The 12,918-nt window shown below is 34.7% G+C and overlaps 1 protein-coding gene across 1 annotated transcript; it reads right to left on the bottom strand.

Annotated features, from left to right (window-relative positions):
* Window positions 1–1,142: 1,142 nt before the first annotated feature.
* On the bottom strand, window positions 1,143–6,571 carry LOC133688604 (protein unc-13 homolog). The gene is made up of 5 exons (XM_062108144.1): window positions 5,977–6,571; window positions 4,473–5,339; window positions 3,370–3,825; window positions 2,654–2,843; window positions 1,143–2,566 (listed from the first exon to the last, which is right to left on the bottom strand). The coding sequence occupies exons 1-5, from the start codon at window positions 6,517–6,519 to the stop codon at window positions 1,638–1,640; spliced, it is 2,985 nt and encodes a 994-aa protein (XP_061964128.1). The 5' UTR covers window positions 6,520–6,571; the 3' UTR covers window positions 1,143–1,637.
* Window positions 6,572–12,918: the final 6,347 nt, after the last annotated feature.

The following is a 12,918-nucleotide window of genomic DNA, read 5'->3' as shown; positions in this document are numbered from 1 at the left end:
TATAAAAATAAGGACCAAAATTAATATAAAAATTAAATTTTAAGAGATGAAATTGAAAAATAAATATTCAAAACAAATTATATATAGCAATCAAAAGTTTGAGAATCAAATTTGATATAATCAGCAAATAATGACATTTCTAAATTTTTCACAACTTCCGGAAAGTGTTTTCCGCCCAAATTTTTCAGGAAAACACTTTCCTGAAAACCAAGCCAAATTTTCCTTTGACTGGAAAGTGTTTTCCATTGACCAACTTTTCCATTGGCAAACAAACACAGGAAAGTTTGAAAACTGGTTTCCTGGAAACCACTTTCCAAAAAACAAACACAGCCAAAAGAAAAAACACTTTTCTAGAAACCAAATCAAATTTTTCTTTGACTGGAAAGTGTTTTCCGTTGACCGAAAAGTGTTTCTGTTGATCGGAAAGTGTTTTCCGTTGACCAACTTTCCCAATGACAAACAAACACAAGAAAGTTTGGAAAGTGGTTTCCCGAAAAATGAATTCCGGAAAACAAACATGGCCTAAACAAACATGTAGGAGTTCTGCAGATATCGAATCAGATCTTGTTACAATCATGTTTGACGTTGTTGTAGAACTACATCACAATTCACAAGTCTCTGGTTAGCAGAAAACGAGATGCCTTTGGAAGGATTTAGAAAATATAGACTATGCCTCGATGATAACACATTTTGCTATTGAAATTTTCATCTGAGTTGTATCAACGATGGGCTGTTATGGAAAACTCTCAGCTTTTGTTGTATATTGGTGTATTCAAAGAAATGTTAATGACCTTGTGTTTAAACCTAATTTTTCCTGCTACTAATCAAGGATTCAATTCTGCTGTAGTTTTTGTGTTCCTCGTCTCGACATATTGGTGTTCCTCCTCGTTCTGAACAAATGCATGCTGTCCCATGCTCAGCATTACCGCACTCCCTTTTTCTAGTGTAAAAACTTGCGAGCGCTCAATTGGGACCGTTTTAAGTGACTTCTGAAGCTTACACTGCTGAAAACAAGTGGGGGTCATGAGGGCCAGCCAGTAGGAGGATCAAGAACGGCTGGGATGTGCAGTTAGAGTTGACATATAGACGAGTCCCATATAAAGGAAAGAATCAGGGGGAGAACAAACAGAAACAGGGAAACAAATCAAACAATCAAGAGAAGGCTGCCTTTATAATACAAAGCTAACAGAAGAAAAAAAAAATACAAGCACTACAATCAACATGATGATGCTATACCAGGCCTGCACCATTTAATAAAGAAATACATCTCACTAGCATGGAATTTATCGATAAAAGAAAAAAGAACCTCGGAAAGGTACAAAAAATATGCAGTAGGGAATAGACAGAAATCTGGAGAGCTGTGAATATAATCAAATAAATAATGTTGGATCTTCTACCACTTCAGTCAACAAACAAGCTTGGCAATGGCAAGACTCATGCCCTATCAATTTTCTTCACTCGGGATTGCTGGTCCTGGTAAAGAGCCAGAGGCACTTTCAGTGTACTATACAAGTTGACTGCGACTTCCTAAGGCGGCCCAGCTTATCCAAGCATGCCATAGGCAGTATTTTGCTTGGTTCATCTTGGCTGCAGACAAGTAGAACCAGCCTTGTTACCGTGTGCAGCACTTCAGTGTATTACAGTTTCTTGGGCAAATTGTAAGTCTTCTTAAGATACCTCGATGCTGCTTCATCGTTCCGATAACACAACATACGAAGAAGTGTGTTTGGGTCAGTAGGATTCCACTGTCCTGAAGTTGGAGGTAATGGAAGTTTAGACCTGGCAGAAGAGCCATATGTCTCCAACGTCACACGTCTGTAACGCTCAATGAGACTCTCTGTATCTGTTCGGAAAAGGGGAAGGATACTTCTGACTGTAGTTGAAAACTTATCTATCAATTCAGTAGGCAGGCCATCCCCGTTGGCCCAAAATAGATCTTTAAGGGATTTGAAATCATCCTCTATTATCTGAGAGTCCTGACACATGAAAGCACGAGAAGGGCCTCCCGCAAGCAGAACAAGCAAAAATCCATCAAAGGAAGCTCTCATTATGTCAGTAACAACACGTGGACGAACTCTTTCATGTATGATGTTTGAAATGATCAGCAAATTCCGCTCAACCTCCTGGATAAAAGGTTCAATCCTAGAAGATGATGGCTCTCCAACATACAAACCATCCCAGAAAACATGACTCAAGTCATGGAAAACGATTTTGTAAGCAACTGCCTCGCTGAGTGCTTGAACTCCTTCTATACATGCAGCTGGTGTCAATTCAAACTTCTTTGCCAAACCATTTGAAAAGTCTTCTGCATGTGCAGATTCTGAGTTCCTCAAATGGGTTATTATTCTCTTCTCTAAAACATCCAACTCTGATCGGATTCTGTGCAAAGTATTTATACGAACACATAACTGAGGAACCCCAAAAGAATTGTCCCCATTCATTGTTGCAACCTGAGAATTCCTCTTTTGAGTGTTTGCTGACTTCTCTTTCTTCTTCCATGCAAACTTTGATTCCATAGTACATCTGGTCAATGCTGGCATAGTTGGAACATATGTATTCCGTGATCCTATACATATCAGATTGAATGATTTCAGTTGTTAGAAACTCAAAAACATGAAGCCACGGACAGTATTTAAGCTTTGCAAACATTTACCGCAGCCAGATTTTGCCTTAGTTGCATAATACTGAAGACATCTGTCAAGGCCAGTCATCAAATCAGGTAGCAACATGGGATGCATTGGTATTGGCAGCTGAAAATATGCATCCAAAGTTTCATCAATAATCCGCAAAACTTCAACAGCAGAGGGAGCATATCCTTCTTGATTTGCCTGCGGATTCCAGACCTACACATTGCAGCAAGCTGGTTAACTCAGGGGTAAGGTAAAAACAAATGAAAATGCATCAAGAAAAGAAAGGACAATCAAGACTGTGACAGTTACTGAGAAATTCAACAGATCAGTGCATATGATAGCATGAATGGATAGGAAAATGATTGCACAATCTATCTCAAGTTTGCAAACTATCATAAATGTCATAACAGAACCACATCAATGGCCAACTGCCCAATCATACACTATCTGGTTGCAGTATAGCCAACATTCAACTCTAGCCTCCTCGAGGTATGTCTCCTTCAGAGGTCAGCTCTTTTTACAGAACAAGATTGCAATCGCATAGTGGATTTAACTTTTAAGAAGTCTTGTAACATTGTGATAGCCAATAGTAACTGAAACATGTCAATGTTGCCATAGTTACCAAATTCCATAGAATAAATCTGACAAGATGTGCAGTGGTGGATGTAATGATAGCAAAATATAGCAAAATCCAGACAGAAACAGCAGTACAAACAAGTTAAAAATAAAGAGCAAGTACCTCTTGTTGCAAATTCCTGTCGATCCATTCCTTGAGCCTGTCTAGTCTTGCTTTGATCCATGCTTTTACCAGATCAGCAATTGCAGCTTCAGCTTCATAAGGAGGCATTTCACGGATTATTGCCTTCCCACCATCATCGCTGTCCACTGAATCTTCTACAGCAATCTGCACAAGATCTTTCTCCAGCTTATCTGCAGCTCTAAGCACTTGTACGGCATCTGGTGTTAATTCCACTATACCAGATATGAATTGTTTTATCTCATTTCCATAGCAAGCATGAAGCGTGGCCACAGCAACACCAGCTGAGAAAGGATGCCATCTTTTCAGTATCGGACTAAATACTTGCTTCTCGTTAACTGCCAACTCACCAACATCCTTTGCAAGGATTGCAAGAACAGGAAGAGGATTTGGCTGGTTTTTGGATGCTCTCCGGCTTGAGTCTGCTTTCTCCATTCTCTATTTTATGCCAAATCAAACAGAGTCATCTAACCAGCCAAAAACAAATGATATAAACACAGAAGCATCTCTCTCTCTCCCAATACAATTAGAATGTTCATAAAGCAGCTTGCCAAAAGTCAAAAAATTACTAGAAGCTTGGTTTTATTTATAAGGTCGCACTTAATCTGAGCTTGAACTGAGCTAATCACAGGTAGCACTAGGTTGACCTCTTGACAGCTATCTTAACCCTATTTGAATAACCATTGCTTATATAAATGTAAAACATATAAGAAATATTGCATCCACTCATCTTGAAATTAATAGAAAATCTAAAGCCAGCAAAAGAAATTGTTTTTCGATCTGATGGATAGTAAAACTCTGGATTGTTTTTTTTAGAGGAAGCCTCCTTTTGTCACACACTTTACACTATTGAGCAAATCTTCAAAGAAAAGTGATGTGACACGTGCCTCAATCCTTTATAAGAACTAACTATTACAATATGCTGACGAAGTACACAACACTTTAGCTTGTACTGCATTCTGAATCCCATTCCTATAGGTTCATGAAGCATAGAAATAACAAGTGTTCTCATACTATAAATAAGAGCAAGGACAGTGAGAAGAATTATGGCTCTTGAATCTATCAAATAGGTTGCAAAGACTTACTTGAGCAAAAGCGGTGCGCAGTGAGGATCTGATATATGTGTCAATCCTGGCGCGAACCACATCCACTTCACCTTTTCTCTTTCTGCGATACTCATTAGATATATCCTCGACCAAAATCTTGGCTGCCGACACCCCCAGAGAAACAATCCCCTGCATGGTCTCAACATTCCCGCTGTCAAAAGTGTCGTGATATGCGAGAAGCCTTTTCTCAGCCCATCCCAAAATTGAACTCAATGTAGAACTCAAAATCTTGGAGTATTGTGGATCCTTTGTTGTCTTAGCATCTCTCGCAACTTCTGCTAGCTGACCATCAGCTGCATCCAGCAGATCCGTTTCTGCTTGGCCAGTTGCAACAAAGCGGTGAAATAAAACCCATGTGAAGCAAAGATTGTGGAGCATTTGATTCATTCCAAGGATTGTCCAAGTCTTCTTTATGTGTTCCATAAGTTCATCAATTTCATCAATTACAGATGTTTCATCATTAACATCAAAGCAGGCTTGTAAAAGCATTTCATAGAGTCGAAGGTTCAATGGAATCCCATCAGCCCAGTGGCATATCTCTGAGAGTGACCCATCAGATCTACTAGCTAAGGACATAACAGCACTGCGAAGCACTTGCATAGACTCATTGTTCTTTCCAGTCTCTATAGGCCTATCCATAGCTCCTTGAATAATTTGCCGCAGCCGCTGTGAAGTAGGATTTGACTTATCAAGTGGCACATGAGGATGCAGAAGTAGTCCAGCCTCAAGAACTTTCATGGTTCTCTTCTGCCACACTTCATATTCTTGTTGATCAGTAAAATCCGAAAGCTTGAGCTGCTGCAGTAGCTCCAGCGGAAGAACAACTGACTCAATTCGCCTTCCAACCTGTAACAAGCACATTAATAGGGGTCCAAAACAGCCATGAACGTGAGAGTGCTACCTCAGCTGAGCAAACTATAAAAAGACTCAACAGACAAGCATAAAAGAAAGAGGCCATCAAATGCATAATTATCCAAGAGTTTACAGCAATTAGTAAAATGGTATTTCAGCTTTAACAATAATAAAGATAAAATACACACCATGAGCAAAGGAAACCACGCTTGGATAATAATTCATATGGATCAAAGTATTAAATTCAGAAAAACAATACAAAAAAAAGAAAATATCTTTATTGTTCTAGACATATAATCCCATTGTAGCACATTGACAACTGAAACATTCTAGAACTCTTCAGCTCCAAACTTTCAACAATTAACAGCAGAAATATATAAAAGAAAAGGGAAAAACTTACCTTTCTTTTTAGTTAAAAAAAAATTATAATAAAACTACATTATTAATTCTCATTTTTTAACTAACCATAGTTTTGAGCTTAGAGTTTTTCCCTTTACCATAAAACCAATCATGATCCACATTATTTATCCAACAAAGCATCAAACTTTACCAAATCAAACTTCAAAAAAAAAAAAACAGAAAAAACCCATCAAAGGAAAATCAAGATTGAACAAAATAAAATAAAGCCAACCTGACCAGCAGCAATCCTCAGTAAAGCCCTTCTAATCCTAGAATCCACAGTCTCACTGACCCGCATTTGAGCCCGCATCAACTCACCAACAGTCAAAGCTCTCCTCGCCTTCCCCTGACCCGACCCAGAACTCGAACCCGACCCGGGACTCTTCTTGGAGCCCGAACCAGGAGACTTCAGCCCTAAAGCTTTCTTCATCTTGCTAGCAGCAGCAGAGGTGAGTGAGCGTTGTAAAGCAGGCGAGTTAGGGGAGTGATTCGAGTGGTTCGTGGTTGAGTCAGAATTGGACGGGTTGGGGGTGTAACTTAAGGGCTTTCCCGAGGAAGTACGGCAAGCGGCGACGAAGATCTCGTAAGCGGTGGATCGGAGGTCGGGATCGGTGAGTTGGGTAGCGAGTTGACCCAGTGGCGAGTCGAGATCAGTGGTGGTGATAGTGGGTTTAGAGGGCATTATGGATAATTGCTGTAGTTTTAGCGGTGGTTTTAGCGGTGGTGACTCTCTCTTCGAGTGGCCTAATGAGAGGTCTCTAAAGAGAGAAGCCATTTTTTCTTCTTTTTTTTTTTTCTCGAGAGAGGGAGAGAGAGAGAGACCCTTCATATACAAACTACCACTATTATAGGTATACAATTTAAAAAAAAAAAAGTAAGAAATGGGAAAATCATTTATTTGTTTGGTTTTTTTTCTTTTAGTTTTTTTTTTAAAAAAAAAAATGCTGCTGCGCGACTGATATGGTGCAGTGTTTTACTGTATGCCTCACCTACGTGGGACCATTTGCCTTGCTTAAAAATAATTTATATTTTAAACACTGAAATTACACGGCAGCGTGCAGTTTGGCTCAAGGCTCGACCGACCCGGTCTTGTTCCAGGTAAGGTTTAAAACAAAATCAATCTTGAAAATTGAAATGACCCGGTCAATCTGTGAGATAACCTGCGACCCTGTTAGTCTAATGAAGACCCGGTTTTATAAATAAAAAATCAAAATAAATATTATTTTAAATTGATTTAGTTTTATTCTCGTTGATAACTAATTGAATACATTCTTGTAATGTTCAAAGTTGTGAAGGCAAATTGAATGATATGCTTTAGCCTTTAAGAGTAGTAGCTGTGTGGTGTGATAATGATAATATGTAGAAGCATTAATCTCCAACTCCTCCATCGAATGTCTTAGATATTCCCATCTCTTAATCTTAACGACGTGGAAAACATTTTGGTTAATTTTGAGACCAAAGCAGTAATCTGAATTTGATATTTGTAATGATTTAAAGTATTTTTTATTTAAAAATATATTAAAATAATATTATTTTTTTATTAATATCAACACATCAAAACGATCTGAAAATATAAAAATAAATTTTATTTTAAGAAAAAAATCAAAACTTAAAAAAAAATGATTTACATTGTGTTTTTAAACACACCCTCAAGCTTGGCTAGCTTAATGCTGATAAAGGGTGAAAAAGAAATGAGGGTGAGATGTTGTTTTGCAACTGTTTTTGTGTTTGCGGTATAACAAACACAGCAAGTTATTTGATAATAAACTAACCTGCGTTTTGTACTGTGGGACCCGCTAAAAATTAAGTTTGAAATGCAATTTTTGAGAATTTGTTTTTACATGCTTTTTTAACCGAGTTTCGTGAAACTCTGTTTATTTTTGCATTTCAAAAACGTTTTTGAAAAAATTTGAAATTTTTTTTTCTTTACTTCAAATTAATATTTTTTTGTATTTCAGATTGTTTTGATGCGTTGATATCAAAAATAATTTTTTAAAAATAAAAGAAATTATTTTGATATATTTTTATATAAAAATCACTTTAAAAAGCAACCACAACCACATTTCCAAACACAATTATCAAATATTTTATACATGTTTTTTGCTACGTATAAATCTCAATCATAATTTTTACCAAACAAGTATTTAAATCCAACTAATCACTCATAACTATATTTTTAAAAAAACTTATTTTTTTAAAATTATAACCATAAAAATTATCTTAAAAACAAACACATTTAAGTAGTTTGGTTGACATGGAAGGAAAAGTGCTGGAGTTGGGTTGGATGTGTTAAGTTTGGATGATGATGATGGTGCGAAGGTGGCAATTACAGCTCACATCGAGTATATATTATAATTATTTTTATAAAAAGAATGAAAGCCATGAGAAAACAAGTAAAAAAAAACGAACTTGCTCTTGAAGTAATCTAGTCTTTTTAACACGAGTCGTTTGTCACTGTGCAATTAATGGACGATAATTTCGTCTCTTGACCCTTTTAAAGGCAACACTATATTACTCTTACAAGTAGATTTACCTAAAAGGATTTACGGGATTAATTTGGTTTTTTCTATTTTTAAGGAACGACTTCCATGTCCATGAAAGCAAAATAATTAAAACCTATACCAGGAGTATTTACGTATTAATTAAAAGAAGTTATTGGTGTGTGTGATGTTGTTCCATATCCGAACATAGTCTTCTAAAATGGAGTTGGAAGCGGCTCAACTTGGTTTTTCTAGCAGTGTGCATGGTTGATAGAGTAGTAGTTGAGTTTTGGTGGATTTTTTATTTTTTTTTTCTTTTATTTTTTTTTTCTTGTTGTCAAAAATTAAATTTATCTTTTTATTTATTTTTTTATTCAATATGATTGTTATTTTTTAATTATTATTTATTTTATTGATTTATTTTTTAATATCATCATTTACTATTTAATTTTTATATCAGATTTGATCTTTTATTCTTTTAATTGCTATTTGTTTTTTTATTTTTAATTTCACTCCTCACCATTTAATTTTAAATTATTTTTATTTTCATCTTTATTCTTTTTATAATTATAATTAAATTATAAATTTAATATTCTAACTCGTAAATGTTCTAGTTGTTCAATTTATTTATTTTCCCTCGGAAAAAATTGTATCTGCCCACATCATAGCGCGGGGGCTACGGAGCATAAGCCGTGTTGCCATGCCATCAAACTTTGATCAGAGACACGGAAAAGAATGTGAAAACAAGGCAAGCTGGGATATCAAGGCATCAGGTTGGATTTAAAGTGTTTTAATCCTTGCTTGGTGGGGACAGCAGGTGGGGAGGATCATCACGCAAGAGGTTTCTCTTTCTTCATTGAAAAAGGTTGGCAGACACTTTAATTAAACATTATGTAATTTAATAATATAGCTGTAGTCATATTCACTAATTAATTAATTAATTAACATAATTACAGTGACCAGTAATTGCAGAGGAGGGCTTCTGGCAGGGGCTTATTCACACGGTTAATTTGACTGAATCCCCGAACTTCGAAGAAATTATGGATATGGCACTGGCACGGCCCTATAATTAAATGATTTCGGTAGAGAAAATTAGTAAAAGAAAAGGGTCAAACCTCAGATTAGTCCCCAATCTATCAATAGATTCTCAATGTAGTCCCAAACCTTAAACCTATAAGACTGGTCCCCAATTCTATTATATCAAGTTAAAATAATAGAGATAATGACACCTCCTTTATTTACTTTTTCAACCATAAGTTGCTATTGATTTAATTGGTGGTTGTTACTTAATTATTCCCCCAGCTAATATTGAGAATGACCAAGAACAAGCGGTGAACGACAAAATTTATTTACAAGGATACGCAATGATGAAGGGAGGGTGGAAATGTAGTAAGGATTGTTTTTTAATTAAAATAATATATTTTTAAAAAAACTATGTTTTGATATCAATATAATAAAATAATAGAAAAAACATTTAAGAAATTAATTTGAAGTAAAAAAATTTTAATTTTTTTTAAAATATTTTTAAAAAGCAAAAACAAACTGGCTCGTAATCCCAATATAAATATCAAGTTTTTAATATATTTTTATTAACTTCAAGTGTTTAAGGGTATTGTGATAATTTTTGAAGTTTAAAAAAAAATCTTAAAAAAACTATAAATTATAGTGTGTTTTTTAACTAATATTTTAAAAGAGAGTTTTTAATAGGATTTATGTAAAATTATAATTATAATTGGAAAAAAAAAACAATTTCAATCACGCATCACCACACCACCAAAGAGAAATTGAGTTCATGGAATTTAAATTTCTCTCTCTTTTATTATAGAAAATGATGAATGGTAATCTAAGAAATCTCTATTATGTTATCCAGAAAGTAAGATTAGCACCACTTTTGCTTCGATGTAAATTGATTATCATTGAAAGATCCACTGATTTTTAGGTGGTAATTTCTCAATAAAATATTGTCCCACATTGAATTCTTAAGAACATACCCGTATCCATAGGAAGAGGGGATACCTAGGACATGAAACAAGAGCAAAATCCGCCTCATCACAGAGACAAGTCCCTCAAACTTGTTTGAGCCATGGTGAGTGGATTCCGGAGTATTGCCAGGTGAATCAGGTTTCACAGCTCTGCTAGCTCGAGAGGAAGTGAAAGGAAGCAGCCAGGTTGGAGCCCACGATTACTGAGAATGTGCTTCCATTACATTAATGCATGCTGTTCTGGATTTCTCGTAGAAATAGCCTCTCTCTTGCTTTAAATTTTCTTATTTCTACTCTGCTTGTCAGAAAGAAATTGTAAATTGAACAGCCAATTTGTCTACTGGATATTCTCGAGGAATAAGCGTTCGGGGCTGCATCACAAGCTTGTAATAATCAAGCCCAGCATGGACGTGGCAATTTTTTATTTGTGAAATGAGGTTGTTCGACACCAAACATGACGAAGTTGTAACTCGATTTTTGCTTCTTTTTTTTTCTTCCAACCAGTAGACTCTAGCACCACATCTGAGTGAAATGAACAATGTCGGAAGTTCGAACATAGGCTTTTGAGTCTTAATTAATGTTGATGTTACAAAAGATTTCTTCCCAATTCGCTTCTCAAGAAAATTCAAAATTAAATTTATTAAATACATACTACCATAATTAACTCATTTTTATCAAGGTTAAAGTTTACAAAATCAAACAAAGAAAATACATCATAACAATCAAAATAGATTATCGATCCATGTATAAATTATAATTGTAAAACCTGATTTAGAACATGATTTAGATTTATCTAGATTAATCTTTTATTTTTATTTTTAAAAATATTAGAATGATATAGTTTTAATTTTTTTTTATTTTTTTAATGGAGTTTTAACTAGATTGCAAGTTAATATATATTTTAATCTATATTTTTTTTTCCATTCATACCATTCCGTATCTTAAGTTGGCCAAGCCAAGCCGAGACAAGTTCAAGATTGGCAACTATGGCTTTTACGTTGATTGGTTATAAATGTATCAACGGAGGAAAAAAAATCACAATACCAAAAGAATACTGAAATTCTCACATCGACCCACCAACTAGAGTTAGACGCAATTACAAGGAATCTTCGCTGCAGATGGTTCTAAACAGTTGGATAAAAAATAGCTAAAGTGCTGGATTTATGATTATGATTGGGACCCTTAATTAGCTAAAGTGATAAAGCTGCTTCTCTTACCTGTTGATGGCAAAGATTATGACCAGCCGATGATATGGTGGCCATTGTTCAGACAATGAAAAAAAGAAAAAATATTCAACAAGAACAGTTTAGTGGTGGTATTTAGCATCTTTAACAAGGAAAATCTTTGTTAATAGTAATAACAATAATAATAATTCCATTTTCTGTGAATTATTTCTCCATTGATTTGCTCGTATATCATACGTACTGTCATGGGAATTCTTGTTCTGATTTTTTTCAGTGAATGAAAATGTTTCACTCCCCTTGGAACTGAATCCATGTTAGAAAGAAAAGAGAAAAAAAATCTGTTCTGTGACGATGATGCTGACTTCGGTGTTTTTAAAAGAGAGAAAATGGTGGCCATAGACAACATCACATGCTTTTGATCATGCAATGTGCCAACTGCCAACTGCTAATCCAATAATGCCAATACAAAGTCCAAATTGCTCTTGTCATTCCTCGATGCTAAATTCACTTAGAAAATTATTAATTTCTTTTTTGGGCGGCCTGTTCTTCTTCACCAGGCGCCTAAGATATGGGGGCAACTATATTTTGTGTCCCTAGACTTTGTCTGTGCTCACAATTGGATCCTTGTACAATAGGTGTTTACATGCTTTTCCCAATTGAATCATCATAAAAAAAAAAACAAAAAAAAACTCAATTGTGCTCTAATACCTTCATCAAAATATAGGCATCAAGAGGGATGGGTGGTGGTTGTAGAAATTAGGCTTTCCGCTATGGTACCAAGAAATCTAAGTTTGTGCTCCTTCTTTTATCGATGGAGTTGGTTTGGACAAAATCCCGACCCAGTCTAATCTCTAAGCTGATGATTTAATGGCCCGAAAAGGCATGTAATTACAACCCAGTCTCTGATTTCTATTTTTTATAAAAATTATCTGTTTTTTTTTCAAGGAATATTTCTAAATTGACGGCTAAACAAGACTAAAAGACTAACGATATCGATGGATTTGAAGAGTCCATTTAGAATTATGATAGCGATTGCTTTTTAAAATACTTTTTGGTTATAAATGCGTCAAAATATTTTTTTTATAAAATATTTTTGACATTAACACATCAAAATGATTAGAAAACACAAAAAAATTAATTTAGAGCAAAGAAAAAAATATAAAATATATTTTTTTTTTCAAAAACACTTTTGAAATATAAAAATAAACGGGCTAAAATATGGGAATTAGATTAAGAGACCATTAGTTTGTGCACTGTAGAAAGAAAAGCAAAAAAAAACACACGAAGAATAATAATTTTCTAATTAATCAAATGTGAAAGGACTAAATTAATATTTTTTTAATTAAAAATCAAATATTGAAGGATCTTATTTGACAACAAAGTAAAAATAAAGCAAGAATGTAATAATATCATAAAAAGCAAAATAAAAAAATAAAAAATAATTTATAACAAAAAAATAAAAAAATTGAAAGATAAAATAAAAAAAAAACTATAATTAAAAAAAAGTCAGAAAAACATGATGCCGACT

The sequence above is a fragment of the Populus nigra genome, chromosome 3 (assembly GCF_951802175.1).
Source record: "Populus nigra chromosome 3, ddPopNigr1.1, whole genome shotgun sequence".
Lineage (NCBI taxonomy): Eukaryota > Viridiplantae > Streptophyta > Magnoliopsida > Malpighiales > Salicaceae > Populus > Populus nigra.
This window is presented reverse-complemented; position numbering and strand designations above follow the sequence as displayed.

Bases quoted from the DNA above. Each gene is read 5' to 3' on its own strand.
- LOC133688604 (XM_062108144.1), bottom strand. From the start codon at position 6,519: ATGGCTTCTCTCTTTAGAGACCTCTCATTAGGCCACTCGAAGAGAGAG. The intron at 5,340-5,976 runs GTTGGCTTTATT...TGCTTGTTACAG, and splicing joins TGAGGATTGCTGCTGGTCAG to GTTGGAAGGCGAATTGAGTC. The intron at 3,826-4,472 runs GTAAGTCTTTGC...GGCATAAAATAG, and splicing joins TGCGCACCGCTTTTGCTCAA to AGAATGGAGAAAGCAGACTC.